This window comes from Nelumbo nucifera, chromosome 1, assembly GCF_055504915.1.
Source record: "Nelumbo nucifera cultivar China Antique chromosome 1, China Antique-T2T, whole genome shotgun sequence".
NCBI lineage: Eukaryota > Viridiplantae > Streptophyta > Magnoliopsida > Proteales > Nelumbonaceae > Nelumbo > Nelumbo nucifera.
In genome coordinates, this window is record NC_142649.1 from 143,627,173 (window position 1) to 143,643,283 (window position 16,111).

General features: G+C 43.8%; 1 protein-coding gene across 1 annotated transcript; it reads left to right on the forward strand.

Moving 5' to 3' along the window:
* The first annotated feature begins 525 nt into the window (after nucleotides 1-525).
* On the forward strand, nucleotides 526-15,831 carry LOC104610958 (tryptophan synthase beta chain 2, chloroplastic-like). Its single transcript, XM_010277831.2, has 6 exons — nucleotides 526-618; nucleotides 1,058-1,209; nucleotides 5,381-5,797; nucleotides 5,915-6,009; nucleotides 6,107-6,266; nucleotides 15,702-15,831. The coding sequence occupies exons 1-6, from the start codon at nucleotides 526-528 to the stop codon at nucleotides 15,829-15,831; spliced, it is 1,047 nt and encodes a 348-aa protein (XP_010276133.2).
* Nucleotides 15,832-16,111: the final 280 nt, after the last annotated feature.

Here is a 16,111-nt window from a genome sequence, read left to right on the forward strand (position 1 = left end):
CCACCATAATGGTCCAGGTTATCACCGTTAGAGCTGTCTAGGTTCTTAGGGCGCTTTTGAGATGGTCAAAGCTGCTCAAAGTCACCCAATCAGAGAAATTTGATAAATGGGCTATTAAATTTAAAGCAATAAAATCTCAATACTATAAATGGGCTATTAAATTCAACATTTCAATCTTTTCATCAATATGTATGGACAACGTTAAGGTAGGAATTCTTTTAGGGGCATTTGTTTTTGAGATTTTGAGAGGGGGAAAGTTGGTGACCAAGAAATCCATTTCTTTTTTCTGATTTATGTAGGAACCAAGGAAAGTTATTCATCTCTTGGTGGAATTGCGACATATCCCCTCCACCCCGAACTCGTGGTGCCGCTGTTCTTTTCCTCAACATTCTTTAAGATGGAGTCGGTTTCAAGCTCCGTAGACCCCCGAGGATCCAATCTAGAAGCTCTTTCTCCTCTCAGCTTCCACCGGATCTCTTCGTCGCAGTTGCAACAAATACTCTCCACGTCGGAGGAGCAAAAGCTATGGTGAATGACGCCATGGTACCGGAGGTCTCTGACAAAGGCCCAGTCACAGCAACCGGTGTTGGGATCCCATTGGATGAAAGCTGGATGGATGTAAATGGGTTCCGTGAATCCTAGGAGAACCATTTTGTCTTTTGGGTGGCAACGGGCAAAGGAGGCGAAGGTGGAAGATGGAAGGAGAGCTTTGTAATCCGGAATTTGTTAACATCTTCTCCTGTTTTCTCCTTAAAATGGTTAAATATTTTTTATTAATTATTTTTAATATCAAAAACAGGGGAGAATGGAGAAGGAATTGTGTTGGAAGGATGTAAATTCTATTCTCCTTTTTCAAAAAAAGGAATCGTGTTTAATGGAATCCTAGGAGGACCTTTAATGGATAATGGAGAATAGAGCTAGATCCGTCCAACTCTATTTCTCTGACTAAAATTCTAAAAATCAGAACACTAATTTCTTCCTAAATGGGATATTTTCTACCAAAAAAAAAATAGTAAACAGGACTCAAATAACCATTTCACCTAAAGAGTTGCAACAGGTATCTCGTGAAGAGTTACAGGGTTGCAACCTGAGTTGCAGAGGTGCAAACAGTAAACCGCTTGCAAACATAGATGAATGTGTGGATCTAACCATGAATTACTGTGCACCATTAGTGATTTGCACAAATATTAAAGAGGAGGACGATGGACGGTTAGCCATTGCTGATTTGAAATGTTAGGGCTTTGACGAATCAGTGTTTCTTTCCCCCTTTTTCCTGTTTTATTTTGAAAATTTGAAAAAAAAAAATAATGGGTAAAATAGTCTTTTTTGTTTTTTCTGTTAACAAATACTAACAGTAAGGGAAGTATTAGTCAATTGTTAGAAACAGCAGGGATAGTGTTTGTCAATTTTCAAACAGTAAGGGTACATAGTCAATTAGCTAAACCATAATAATAGTTTAAGAAATTTACCTTTATTTTATTTACCTATGAAATAAAAAAAACATGGATAAATGCACTTACCCAGATAAATGTTTCCCAAAAAACATTTACTCAGGTAAACAACTTTTCGAAACAATAAGAAGGCCTAAGGGATTTTACAAACAATAGGGGTGTATAAATCCATTTCCTAAAACTTAGGGATAGATTAAGAGATTTCCCCTTTTGTCCAAATATTAAGACCTAGCATGGCTTTTGGCTACCTTATAGCTTCTCCATTACCAAAACACCCACTCCACTTTGCAAGCATTTTATTTAATGTACCGCGCGTTAGGGACCATTTGCATATCCTTTAGAAATGTTTTGTTATTTGAAAAATACCCATAAAAGGTCTCATTCTCATATAACCATTTAGAAATAAATCCTTCCCCCACAATATTATATTTCAGAAAAAAAATAGTAACAGAAATAAAAATTAAAATTAAATAGGCAGTAATAAAGGAAGACAATATGTTTACTGTCTACTTACTTTTATTTTTATTTTATATCATATTCATTTATTTTCCAATTTAATATATTATTTTCTATTATTTGACTATTTGTCTATTTTTTTATTTTTCAAATCAATATTTCCACTCTATTCTTTTAATTATTTTGGTCAAATTGATATTAGGGCCAAAAACATTATTTTACCATATACCACGGACCAGCAGTAGAGTGGTTGCCTCTATAAACATACAAACTAATGAACTATATAGGGTAGGTATTACTAAACATAGGGTGTTCAATTGAATTTTTATTGCTAAGACGATCATTGCCTTATTTACATGGGAAATAAAAGAACATGGGTAAATACACTTATCTGGGTAAGTCTTTCCTGGGAAACACTTACCCAGATAAGTGTATTTTGAAGAAAGGGTTATGATCCATCATATGAATGGCCAAACCATGCTAAATGGCTAGGCGAAATTTCAAAAAAATTCCTAATCCTTTTGGGAATCAATTTCCCTATGTTTTGAAAAATTGCATTTTTCAAGATCAGTCTTGTACTAAACCAAACCAGATTTGAAACCAACCAAAGAGGGAGATGTATACCTGATACGGATACCACAAACGCATATCCCAAGGTGGAAGTTCACGCCCAAGTGCATGTAGAATCGAACGGCTGGGATCTCTATCTGTCTTACCTGCATGCAAAGAAAATAATAGCAGCTTCACAGTATAGGATCCGAGACACCAACCTCTCAAACAATGTATAAGAGAGAATAGCTTAATCTGATTAGAGTTAAGGCTGAGAGGATAATTTTCCTTTCTCAGTAAAGAGCCTATCTCATTCTTTTTGTTGAAGCACTTGGGAGAGATCCCTTATATGTTTGCTTCTCCAACTTTAAGTTCCTTGACATTAGGAACAAACTGTTAGCAATATAACCAATTGAGATAAGTGTTCCTTAACATTAGAATCCATGCTCCATCAGATTTGAGACAATTGTCTCATATTGACCAAAGATATAACCACTTGGTTATCCAGTCTACACTGGGTCAAATGGATATCCATTGACCCAATAAGAGCTAGAATATGGATCCAAATAATCCAACAATATTGGTATCTCTATGCATAAAACATTTTCAAGTAAACAATCAAATAAATTTCTTTTTATAGAAAATAAATAAATAGATAATAATTTGAGAAAAACAAGTGAATGATTGTGTGTGAGAGTGTTGCATAGAGATAACCATAAAATAATCATCTTCCATCAACATGTGGCTTATCACATGGCCATTGGTTGTTCCAACATGTTGAGGATCAAAACGAGGGCCTATGGCCACTCTACCAACATCTCCCACTTGGCCAGTTAGGCCTGAGATGAATAAGTGCCAACCAATCCCATTGCTTTGACATGCCTTACATAATTTGTAATTGCAATGGGTTTAGTTAATGGGTCGGCAATCATTTATTTTGTAGGCACGTATTCTACCAGGATCTATTCCGTTGGTAGACATTATTTAAGTACCGGTACCGAACATCAATATGTTTAACTTCAAGGCATGCCATGGTGGCATAACTGAGTATCTTCATAGTTCTCATCAGTACATCAAGAATTTTCACTACTTTTGAACCCACAAATCTGCAAGTAATGAACTCAGTATGCATGACAAATTTAGGTACATAGCTTTGCTTTCTTGCTCATCGATGAGACAATTGATCCTCCTAAGAGGAATCAACACCTAATGGTGAATTTTCTATCATTTGGGTCACCTACAAAAAAATAGCACGACACTAATCCAACACTTCCAAGTAATATGAGTTTGAAGTGTTTTACCAACTTTAAAAATCCAAGCACTCTTTTAGTAGCTTTCCAATGGGTTCCTTAAGTATCTACTTACAAGACCAACAACACATTATATATTGGGTCTTATATAATATATTGCATAAATCAAGCCACCTATAGATTTAAGCACAAGATTTGCTTTTCATATTCAGTATTTCTTCATTTATGGAAGCCATATCTTAATATTATCTAGCAGATTTGAGTGTCATTCCCATTGCAGTCTTTGATATAAACTATCTTAGAATCTTTTCTAAATAATGCTCTTAAAAGATCTAAAGTTCCGACCCCCCTTATCTCTTTGAGAAGCATCCTTCATTTTTCAAATTGGATTTCAAACAAATATTATATTGATTATGGACATATCATTAATAATAATTGGGATGTGCTCTACACATAAGAGAAGAACAATAAACATACTCCCACTATTCAAAGAGAAAGCCCAAGAAAGGAATTAAGAATAAACATCCTCATAATCAATGCTTCTATTTGAGTATATCTTCTTGACATACAAAACTTGCTTTATAATTTTCTATGGATCCCTCGATATTTATTTACACACTATAGGTTTTTGTTTTGATAAGAACAATCAATTCCCAAATTTGATTTTATTTGTGGTTTCACACCATATCATGTGTTTTCCATAACATCTACAAAGACAGTAGGATCATAAAAAAAAGCCAATAAAATCAACATAAGGGATTGCTTATTTAAATGTAATAGTCCATTAATCTCAATGAAGGGAACCCTTTTCTTTGAAGAGGTAAAGTAATTAGGCTCAAAAGTATAAGGTTAAGTATTATGAGAATTTGTACAAAAAAATGATCATAACTAGGACTTTCAAAAAATCTGGTTAATCTCAATCATACCAAAATTTGTACAGTAAAGAAGGCCAAATGAACAACTCAAAATTATTAGCTTCAATTAAATTTTGGTATGATTGAGATTAACCAGATTTTTAAGCCTGAAGCTAGTTCTTTAAATGCTTAAGGTTTTGAAGTTGTTTTTGAGACAATATACTAGGATTTGCTTCCCTGTATCTTCAAGCTGTAATTTAACGAACCAAAAGATGATTTACTTGTTCCATAGCATTTGAAGGTAGCAGCCTACCTTTCCTTTTATTTGATAGTCCTAAATTTATGTATTTCAGTTGGGACTTTGTGTTTAGGCATTGTGCAATTTAATAAGTCATCCTGTAGCAAATTTACCTAAGTTCTTAAGTTTTTCTATAACCACTGTCAAGTGGACTTAGTAGTATTTAATTAAAAATAAATAAATCACTTTATATCGACGGCTGCATCATACTACTGCTAATACTTTCAACTTGAAAATTGTTGGATGCATATTTGTTGGAACACAGAATTTTGATTTGCATCACTTTTAGTGAATAATTAGACTTAGATTGAATGCCTGTTTTATCCACAACATTTAAATTTCTTTCTGATCACCACAAGTTCCTCATTGTATTCTTATTTTTTTGTGATCAAAATAGTTTAAAATTTTTAAAGTTTCTTTTAGTGTTACACCTATTTGAAAGATTTGATTCTTGGAAGGATAATGACTAGTCCACTCATACTTCTTTTTTTTTCCATTTAGTCTCATTAAAAAAAAAAAAAGAGGGGCAAGGGAAGAAGCTTTAAACCTTGGATCAACACGGGTCGGGAACTTGGAGACGAGTTTCTACTTGACGGGAACTGTGGTTGGACCTCATCCTCTTCCAATCATGGTAAGAGAGTTTCAATCGGTAATAGGAAAGGAAATAAGGAGACAGGCAATGGAGAAATGGGGTGGTAAACCAGACATTCTAGTTGCTTGTGTGGGGAGTGGCTCCAATGCAATGGGTCTGTTTCATGAGTTCATAGGCGATGAAGAGGTGCGGCTGATCGGTGTGGAGGCTGCTGGGCTCGGCCTTGACAGCGGAAGACACTCTGCAATTCTAGCTAGAGGAGAAGTGGGTGTTTATCATGGAGCCATGAGCTACTTACTGCAAGACCGGGAAGGGCAGATAATTGGGCCTCACTCCATAGGTGTTGGGTATGTATACATGCATGAGTCGATCGGTTCATTAATTACAAGAAGCTCTCTCGATTCTCAAATGATATAAATATAATTGACACGTACCCTTTTGGAAACTTTGTTGTTTATATTGAGGTTGGAGTACCTAGGGGTTGGACCAGAGCTCAGCTTTCTTAAAGACACAGGCCGTGCGGAGTTCTATACTGTGACGGACCAAGAAGCTTTAGATGGTCTCTGTCTCTCTCTTTGAATAAGAAAATAATAATAATTTTTGATTTATTACAACAACAGCAAAACTAACTAGCAGTTATAAGTTGTGAATTGCAGCGTACCATCGGCTATGCAGATTAGATGGCATAGTCCCCGCTCTGGAGGCCTCTCATGCACTGGCCTTTCTAGAGAAACTTTGCCCTACTTTGCCCAACTGTACAAAGTTGGTAGTCAATTGTAGCGGGCGTGGAGACAAGGATCTTGCTACGGTCTTCAAACTCAAACAAGGATTCGATGATGAAGTAACAAATTCATAAGCTATATATGGTGGTGGAGAACTGGAGATCAATTCGATTACTCTCTCAATTAATTATAAATGATTCTGAGGTCCCTTTCTTTTAGCCACATTAATTGATTTCTGGTTATTTCCTGTATTGAACCTTGCACAATTGAATGTGATGGTGACAATCCAGACTCCAGGTGGACGGCGAGTTGGATCGGTGGTCTGCAAAACAATCTATCAGAAAACCTGAGGTGGCTAACCCAATGAGGTCGCTCTGATACTTAAGTTAGTATGTTGTAAATGCGAGCTGAGTGCTTGAGAGATTGAGTGCTTGAGAGCTTGAGTGCTAGAGAATAGAGTAATCACATGTACCTTTGCCTTGAGGTTCTCGTCTTTATATACTGGGTAGTCGTGGGTCTCACGAAAGAGCTTCGGGATCTTCGGGGTGTGGAGATAGGGTTCATTCCGCTTCCGAAGGAGAAGTACGTAGATAAGGCCTTATCGTTTCACTTCCGACTCTGGCGGAGCCAGGATGAGTCCTCATCAAGATCTCGGAAAAGTCGGGATCTGTTAGTTCATCGTGATCTCGAGAGATTTGGGATTTGTTAGCTCATCGTGATCTTGAGTAACTTGGGATCCGTTGGAGAGACCTCTAGAGTCGGTTATGTGGCGATTCGGGTTGTTAGCTCCGAGCTAATACTTCGATTATTTAGTTTCGAACTGGACTGGATGCCGAGGTGACTCGACGCCGATGTGAGTTTTGTGCCGAGGTGGTTGAATACCCGAGCTCCCAATGTTGCGAACTGGGCTTGCTAAGCTGAGCTGTCATCCCTTAATTAGGTCGCATCCATGTGTCCCCTTCTCGCTAGGTCGGGCCAAATCACCCTTCATCAATTGCACCCCACTCCCCGTGTCAAGGGTCTCAACCCGGTGTGGGGAGTTCATGACGAGTCCAAGTGGATTTGACATGAGGTCTAGGTGCCTTGACGGGCGAATTGTTGGTCGGACCTATTCGACCTCCCGGCTCAACCCAGGAATAACCTAGGTCGCGTCTGAGTTACGCGCGGACGTCACACCGTTTTATAAACTCCACAGACATCAAAACACGTGCTAAATCAATTTCAACCCCGGGGGTCGTGCAACAAGTTTACCTAGGAGCCGTTGGATCGTGTTGATCTCGATCGTTGACCCCCGAATATACTTGCTATGAATAAGGGCCAAGGGGTTCATTTTCCTCGCCACAACTCCACAAATCCACAATCTTTGAGGTCGCGTTCAAGTCTTTCTGAGGTCGCTTTCCTTTCTTCGGTCTTTCTTTTGGTGAGTCTTCCTTTGCTTTTTCTTTTCGGTTCCGTGTCTTTTTAGTATGTCTAGCTTTAGCTTTGATAGTCTCTTAGATGGGAGCGGTGAATCCGCTGGAGCCAAGGTGGGTACCTCGGCTCAGACCGTGGATCCTTGTCCTACAGAGGAAGATACTTCGGGCCAGGGTGCAGTCCACGGTCCTCCCGAGGTGAACTCACCTCGGCGAGAGTGAGAAGCCTCAAGTAACCTGGCCTCCACCTCACATCGAGGTCGGCTTCCAGACAACTTCGGCCCATCGACAATGACGGCAGACAGGCTCCTAACCCTAGTAGCTCGGTACAGGCTTCCCAACGACTTTGTGTATAGCATCCCCTTAGGCAACTTCCCTTGGGACCATGGTCACGACGAGATTGTGATCTTCGAGGAGTATCTCGCAACTAATCTTCGCCTTCCACTTCACCCTCTCATAGTCGAGATCGTAAAATTTTTCAACATCACCATAGATCAGTTACACCCGAACTCTATCCGCAACATCGTAGGGACCATTTCACTTTTCCAATATTACAATCTTCCCCTTGACCTCGACGTTTTTTCTTCTATTCTTTCCATAAAGAAGAATTCGTCTTGTGTTCTGCCCGAGCACAGGCGAACTTACAATCTGTCACCTCGCCCTGGTTTCAAACTTTTGCACAAGCTCCCTAACAAGGTCCCAGCCTGGAAGAAGCACTATTTCGTGGTCCGCAACATTGAGGGGTGGCCTTTCCCGACTCATTGGAGGGCAGCCATCCAGGACCCTGGTGTTAGGTTGGACCTGAAGACAAGGGAGGCGCTCCGATCTTGGGCGGAGCTCGGCATGAAGTTCGAAGACTTCGTAACTAAGGAGAAATTCATGTAGGCCGGTCTGAGTCCTGGTAGGTCATTGTTTGACATACTTTCCCTATCATTTTTACTTCGGTACTGTATTTGACAACTCATTTTTTGTCGCAATTGTCATGGACATCCCCGCCAACAAACTCTTCGGGAGCATGAAGAGGGGGAAGAAGAAGAGAGCCACCAAGAAGGCTCGCGTTGAGCACCCACCAGCTGTCGTTCCTGAGCCCGAGCAGTTGTCAACTGCCGATCAACCTCCTGTGATAGATCTGGTCGAAGAGGACTCAGGCAAGACCTTCCCACCCCGCGTGCCCGAGAAGGATACGTCTTCAGAGCCCGTCCCGGCAGTTGCCGCTTCTTCGGGCAGCGATGACGCAGTTTAGAGTATTTTGACTCCAAAATTTGGCCTTCTCAAGAGCAAGGGCACGGTATTTGCTGAGGAGGTCACTAGTTGGGTTGAATTGCCAGTTGCTCAGCTCGGGGCCCGAGCGGCTACTCACTGCATGGTGGTAAGTTCTCGGACTTGTCTCTTCAAACTGTCTTGTACTTGGATTTTTGTATACTGACACTTGTTTTCTTCTCTTGATAGGTGAATTCCACCATCCACGCCTTGGCTTATCAATCTGAGGTGAACTTGAAGCTGGCCTTCGGAGTCGAGGAGTCTTCCCAGAAAACCCACACCGAACTGAACTTAGCTCGCAACGAAAATAACCAGTTGAAGAACGATGAGCAGGCTAAGAAGGAGTTGCTTACTTTGTATATGTCAGAGAAGAAAGAACTTGAAGAGCGTGAGGCGGCACTGAAGAGGGAGGTGGAGAACCTCGAGGCCCATGTGAAGGAACGAACCGAGCTACTTCTTCAGGCGATGGAAGAGGCCAAGGCTAAGGCTATCAAGGAGTACAAGTCCTTAGCGGAGTTTCAGAAAGAAATGGTCGAGGTAGGGACGGCGAGTTACCGCAAAGGATTCAAACTTAGCAGGTTGTTGACCCGACGTGAATTTCCCCAACTCGACCTCAGTGTCATAACCACTTCGAGGATCACAGAGGAGATGTCCGTCGAAGCTGCCCAAGATCCGGACTGTGAAGCAGAAAGTGATGGCGACTTGCTCGACGAAGATGAGGAGACTGGTGCTGGCGAGAGCCGCATGGAGACAAACACTCCTGCCGAAGCCTCCAGCAAGGATGAGGAGCCTCGAAGTGACTGGATGCCTCTTTTCTTGGACCCCCTTCTGTAATACTCCGAGCTCGGTCCATTGTAATTTTTTCTTTTTTTTGTATCTGAAATTCCATATCAATGAAATACAAATGTTTTTGCAAGCGTTGTGTGCAAAAAAAAATTTCTAAGTGTAGAAATTTTTTATGTCAGCTCGGCACTATGGCCCTTAGGCTTCTAGGAGTGATTCATAGTCCTCTCTCCAGTTCGGTGATCCTTTTTTACCGGTTCGGTGGTCACTAGTAGTACCTTCTCAGGTTGTCGATATTCCATGCTTGAGGTACCTGCTTCCCTTCCAAAGTCTCGAGCTCATACGTGCCTTCCCCGAACACCCGTCTTAATCGGTACGGACCTTTCCAATTCGGTCCGAGCTTACCAACGTCGAGCTCAGGTACCATAACCTTCTGAAGAACTAGGTCACCGACGCGGAAGTGTCGTTTTCTGACCCGGGCGTTATAGTACCGAGCTACTCTTTGTTGGTAAGATGCAGTCTGGATGTAAGCCAGGTCTCGTACCTCTTCTACCAGGTCTAGGTTGGTAGGAGCTCGTCATCATTCGTCTCCTTGTCATAAGCCTCCAATCGTTGTGTGGGCACCTCAATTTTTGGCGGGATCACCGCTTCTGTGCTATAAGTGAGGTTGAAAGGGGTTTCACCTGTGGCGGTCTTAATGGTAGCTCGGTAAGCCCAAAGGATACTGGCAGTTCATCCACCCACAACCCCTTGGCTCGAGCTAAGCGAGCTTTCAGTCCGCGAAGTATCGCTTTGTTAGTGACTTCTGCTTACCCATTTGCCTAGGGGTGTTCCACCGAGGTCAAATTTTGTTGAATTCCCATTTCGGCACACCAGTTTTGAAACTTGGTATCCTTGAACTACTTCCCATTGTTGGAGATAAGTACCCGAGGTAGCCCGAAGTGACATACTATGTTTTTCCAGAAGAAATCCTGTATGTTGCGGGCTATGATCGTTACCAAAGGTTCGGCTTTCACCCACTTCATAAAGTAGTCTACTGCTACGACCAGGAACCTCCTCTGTCCTGTCGCTGGCGGGAAAGGTCCAAGGATGTTGACTCCCCACTATGCGAAGGGCCATGGGCTAGTGAGGTATTTCAAATCAGCAGCAAGTCGATGGTGAATGTTAGCGTGCCTCTGACACCTGTCTCACTTCTTGACGAGCTCGAGTGCATCTGTCTTCATCGTGGGCCAGTAATAGCCTTGCCGTAACGCTTTCTGTGTGAGATCTCTGCCCCCCAAGTGTCCACCACACAAGCCTTCATGGGTGTCACGGAGTACATGCTCGACCTTTGAGGGTCGCAAGCAGCACAGGCTGGGGAGCGTGAAAGATCTTCTATACAGCTGTCCGTCTATAAGGACGTATTTAGCTGACTGGCGCTCTACCCTTCGGGCCGCATTGCGTTCTGCAGGTAAGGTCCTGTGAAGCAGTTAACTTACGAGTGGGTCGATCCAGCTCAGTTCCGCTTGTTATACGAGAGTGACCTCTTCTATCCCCCCCCCCCCCCGAGGATGCTAGGTAGAGGTAAATTCTCAATGTACACGGCCCGCATGGTATTACTGCTCGTACTGGCTAGTCGAGACAAGGCATCGGCCTCAGCATTCTCGGACCTTGGGATTTGTCTAATGAAGTAGGAGATGAAGCTGCAAAGGATCTCTCTGACTTTGGCCAAATAAGTTGCCATGGTGGAGTCACGGGCACCGAAGTCACCAGTAACTTGATTGACCACTAGTTGCAAGTCGTTGCATATGAGGAGGTGTTTTGCCTTCATTTCCCTTGCTAGGGTTAACCCGGCAACCAATGCTTCATGTTCTACTTCATTGTTTGATGCTGCAAATCCGAACCAGAGTGTGTATTCCAGCTTCACCTAGCTTGGACCATATAGGATCAGTCTTGCACCGCTTCCCTACTGGTTGGACGAGCCATCAACGTGGAGAATTCAGGGCTCTTCATCCCAGGTCGGTCCTGCTTTGACCGGGACTGGCGCCGCACTGATTGAAGCTCTCGTTGTGTGTTCGAGCTCGACCGGCCCGGGGGTCACAGTACTGAATGTGCATTCTGCTACAAAATCGGCCAAGGCTTGGGCTTTGATTGTCATCCGAGGCTCATACCAGATATCGTACTCGCTTAGTTCGATAGACCACTTCATCAATCTGCCAAACACCTCGGGTTTAAGCAGAATCTGCCTCGGAGGTTTGTTGGTGATGACGACAATAGTATGGGCCTGGAAGTACGGGCGAAGTTTGCGAGTTGCTATGATTAGCGCGTACGCTAATTTCTCGATCTTCGGGTACCTGGTTTTTGTGTCCTGCAAGATTTTACTAACATAGTAGATGGGTCATTGGACCCAATCTACTTCTTAGTACCGAGCTGACCACCTCGTCACTCGTGGAGAGGTACAACTTTAATATGTCCCCCTCCTTTGGTCGAGTTAAAACTAGGGTGGTACCTAAGTATATTTTCAACTCGTCGAAGGCGAGCTGACATTCTGCAATCCATTCAAAGTTTTTGTTCTTTTTTATGGCTTTGAAAAAGGATAGGCAGCAATCTGCTGACTTGGACATGAAACGGCTCAAGGCGGCTATCTGGCTAGTCAGCCTCTAAACCACTTTTTTTTTGCGGGGTGGTCTCATATCTAGGATGGCTTTTATTTTATCTGGGTTGGCTTTGATGCCATGTCGGTTGACTATATAGCCTAGGAATTTTCCGGAGGTGACTCCGAAGACGCACTTGTTTGGATTTAACTTCATGTTATATTTTTGCAAAACTTGAAAAACACTTTAAATCATTCAACAAGAAATTCAAAAACTGGGTCTTCACGACCATGTCATCAACATAACATTCTATTTTTTTACCAATTAACAGCTCAAAAATCTTATTTACAAGGTGTTGAAAGGTTGCTCCGACATTTTTTAATCCGAAGGGCATGACCTTGTAACAATATAACCCGAGCTCGGTTATGAAGGCGGTCTTCTCTTCGTTAGCAGGGTCCATCCTAATCTAGTTGTAAACGGAATAGGCGTCTAGGAAGCTCAACAACTCATGCTCTAAGGTCGCGTCCACTAGGCGGTTGATCTTGGGCAGCGAGAAACAATCTTTCTAGTAGGCTCTATTCAGGTCGGTGTAATCGACGCACATGCGCCACTTGCCATTGGCCTTTTTCACCAGAACTAGGTTAGCCACCCAGCTCGGGTAATGGACTTCCCATATGAAGTCTGACGCTATGAGCTTCCCGACCTCTTCACCAACTACCCTCCAACATTCAGGGGCGAGGTTGTGCTTCTTCTACCTTACTGGCCTGACTAAAGGGTCGGTGTTCAATTTGTGAGTTATAACTTTTGAATCTAAATTTTCAAGTAAGAAACTTACTAGCTGGGAGCGGAGTGGTTCGTTGATCGTGGCACCAATCTAGAGAGTCTTGGTCAGTTCGTCAACAGAGACTGGTATGTGGATCGTCTCCTCTGTCGGGGCAGCTCGCTCATCGGTGTACTCTGCAGGTCGCTCGAGCTCGACATGTTTTGTTAGCTTCGCCTTCCCTTTAAGAGCAGTTACGTAGCATTTGCGCGATTCGAGCTGGCCACCTCACACGACTCCCACCCCGTAATCAGTCAGGAACTTCATCACCAGATATTAAGTGGATACTACGGCACGTAGAACATGCGTGATGGGCCGACCTACTATGGCATTGTAGGGGGAGGGAGTGGCGACTACTAGGAAGGTGTGATCAAACCGCACGATGTTTGGCCACGTGTCGGCTTCTACAGGTATTGTGACTTGCCCGAGAGGTCTAGCCTCCTCGCCGCTGAACCCTACTAAAGGGGTGTCTGCCGGTTTCAGGTCACCTTGTTGTAGCTACATTTTATTGAACGTCTCTTTGAAGAGTATGTCGGCCGAGCTGCCCGAGTCTTCCAGTATCCGCTTTACTTCGAAGTCATTGATCCGCAGCTTTACTACCAGGGCATCGTCTTGAGGATACTAGATCCCACGTGCATCGTCTTAAGTGAAGTATATCGGTCCTTCAAGACGAGGTCATTTTGGTGGGTTTTCTTCTTCTTTTTCTAGTTGGCACACCGAGGTCCTCCCGGCTGCCGAGGTACACCCCGCAATAATGGACCCGTCGGTAATCGTGTTAATTACCCCACGGATCGGTCTCTCTTCTGGCAACTGTCGTAGCGGTTGTTCGTTTTGCCTGTTGGCTTCTGGGGCATTCCTCTGATCTCCCTATCGGTTTGCCTGCCAATCTGTCTGTCTTCTTTCTTCGCACAAGATGAAATTCTTCAGGTATCCATGTCGGATAAGTTCCTCAATCTCATCGCAGAGGTTCCTGTAGTTCTCTGTACTGTGTCGGTGATCTCGATGAAAGTGGCAATAAGCATTTCAGTTTCTTGCTCTTGGGTTTCCTCTTAACCTGGGAGGCCATTTGATGAAGGAGGAATCCTTAATGGCCATTAGGATCTCTCCTCTTTTGGCATTCAGGGGTGTGTAGTTCGTTCTCTCCACAGGAGGGGTCCTGGAGCATCGACCTAATTTACGAGATCGCAAAGGGGACCGACTTCTAGAGTTGTTTCTTCCTCTAGTTGGGGACTTGCTTTTCTTCCTCTTCTGTCCACCGCTACTCGTTCCTTCACTTTCTCTCTTACTCTTCTCCGAGGGTGGGTTATCGAACTTCTGATTGATCTCCTCCTTGGTGCCAATGAACTGGTCTGCGAGCTTTAAGAACTCAGTAATGTCCTTCGGTTTGTTTGCTACAACATGACATTTGAACTCCTTGTGGGTAATTCCCCCTTCTTGGCTGTAGTGAGCCTCACTACCGGGTCGAGATCTGGTATCTGCGGGCAAGTGTCATTGAAGCGTTTGATGTAGCTCTTGATCGATTCTCCTTCCCTCTGAACCACATTGAGAAGGCTTTCCTGAGACTTCGGACACTTTTTACTGGTGATGAAATGTGTAATGAACAAGTCAGTGAACTACGACCAGCTTTTGATCGATCCCGACGCGAGGTTTTGATACCAGGTTCGAACTACCCCTTTAAAGGTAGTAGAGAATACTACACACATGCAAGACTCATCAGCCCCAGCTAGATGCATCTGGGACTGGAAAGATTCCACATGGTCGTTAGGGTCGAAGGACCCATCATACTTGTCTAATGGGGGCATCTTGAAGTCTTTTGGCATCGGGGCCGCCAAGAGCTCGGGAGACAAGGGAGACAACCTGCAAAGTAGTGGAGGAGCGGTCTTTGTAGCCACCGAGCTCGCTTCTTCCTTCCCTTTGGTTTGCCCTTCTTGTTGGCTTGGCTTTGCTAGCAGGTTGTTCTAAGTTGAGGTACGGCGTGTCTTGCGATGTCTCTGTTGTTGTTTCTTCATTGGCTCGGCGTTGGTGCTACTGACTTCAGTTTGATCTAGTACTACGACCCTGTCATGAGGCAGATCCTGGTTTCTCAAGGGATTCTGGGGTTGACTATCACGGGGGACGGAGAGGTCCTGTCTCGAGTTCGCACTCCGAACTCTGAACTGGTTATCTGCTCGCGAGCCATCATTCTCTTGCTGTGAATGCCGAGGCGGATTCAATTGACTATCCCCGGACCTATTCCTGAGATTTCCTTACGAGGCCGGTGGAGTGTGTTGACCGTCTCTCCTCCCTCGGGGTGAGACCTGACTCTTGAGAGGAATCAGTGCTTGTGAGGTCTCTTCGCCCCGATGGGAGGATCGGTTGATGTTCTAGTTAACTCTAAGGCAATTCGGGTTCTGACCGTGATGGGGCCCTGGGTGCCGAGGTGGAACCGGCTGCTGGTTTAGCTGTAGTGAAGGGAACTGGTGTTGATATTGCTAGTAGAGGTAATAATTTTGGTATTGCTGATACTACTGGACCTGCTGCATCTGGATCTGAATGGCCCGGACGCACTGGACGAGGTCGTGAAACTGGGAACTCCCCACTCTGGGACGAACTACGGAGGGCTCAGAGAAAGTTGCGCCTACAACTGGGGGAAGCGGGGCGCTCACCTGTGCGGTGCTTGGTAGTGCAGTTAATGATGGGACTCCAGACGCTGTGAGCGGAATGGTGAACTATCCGATGCACACCGTAGGAGCTTGGGGAAAGGTTGGCTGCTGGGCTTGCCCCCCAGTGGTGTTCATCTCGACGCTATTTCCGATGTGGCTGGAGGATTGAAGTTGAAGTTGCAAAGAGGTAGGAATGACCTTTCGATCGTTTTCCCACAGACGGCGCCAATTGATAATGCACGATCTGACTACTCCTAGCTGAAGGACGATCCAAACTCTAGGTGGACCTGCACAATTAGTCTCCAGAACATTATACAAGCCTATGAAACATGGTAAACTTATAATTTAGTATATCCAGATATCGATCACTGTTGATCAGAACACTGACAAAAGCACTTTATTGACCTAGCTAGCTAATTTGCCCTCTTGTATGCCTTTTAACACATGAG

Bases quoted from the DNA above. Each gene is read 5' to 3' on its own strand.
- LOC104610958 (XM_010277831.2), top strand. From the start codon at position 526: ATGGTGAATGACGCCATGGTACCGGAGGTCTCTGACAAAGGCCCAGTC. The intron at 6,010-6,106 runs GTCTCTGTCTCT...TGTGAATTGCAG, and splicing joins GGACCAAGAAGCTTTAGATG to CGTACCATCGGCTATGCAGA. The intron at 6,267-15,701 runs ACTCAAACAAGG...TAATGATGGGAC, and splicing joins GATCTTGCTACGGTCTTCAA to TCCAGACGCTGTGAGCGGAA.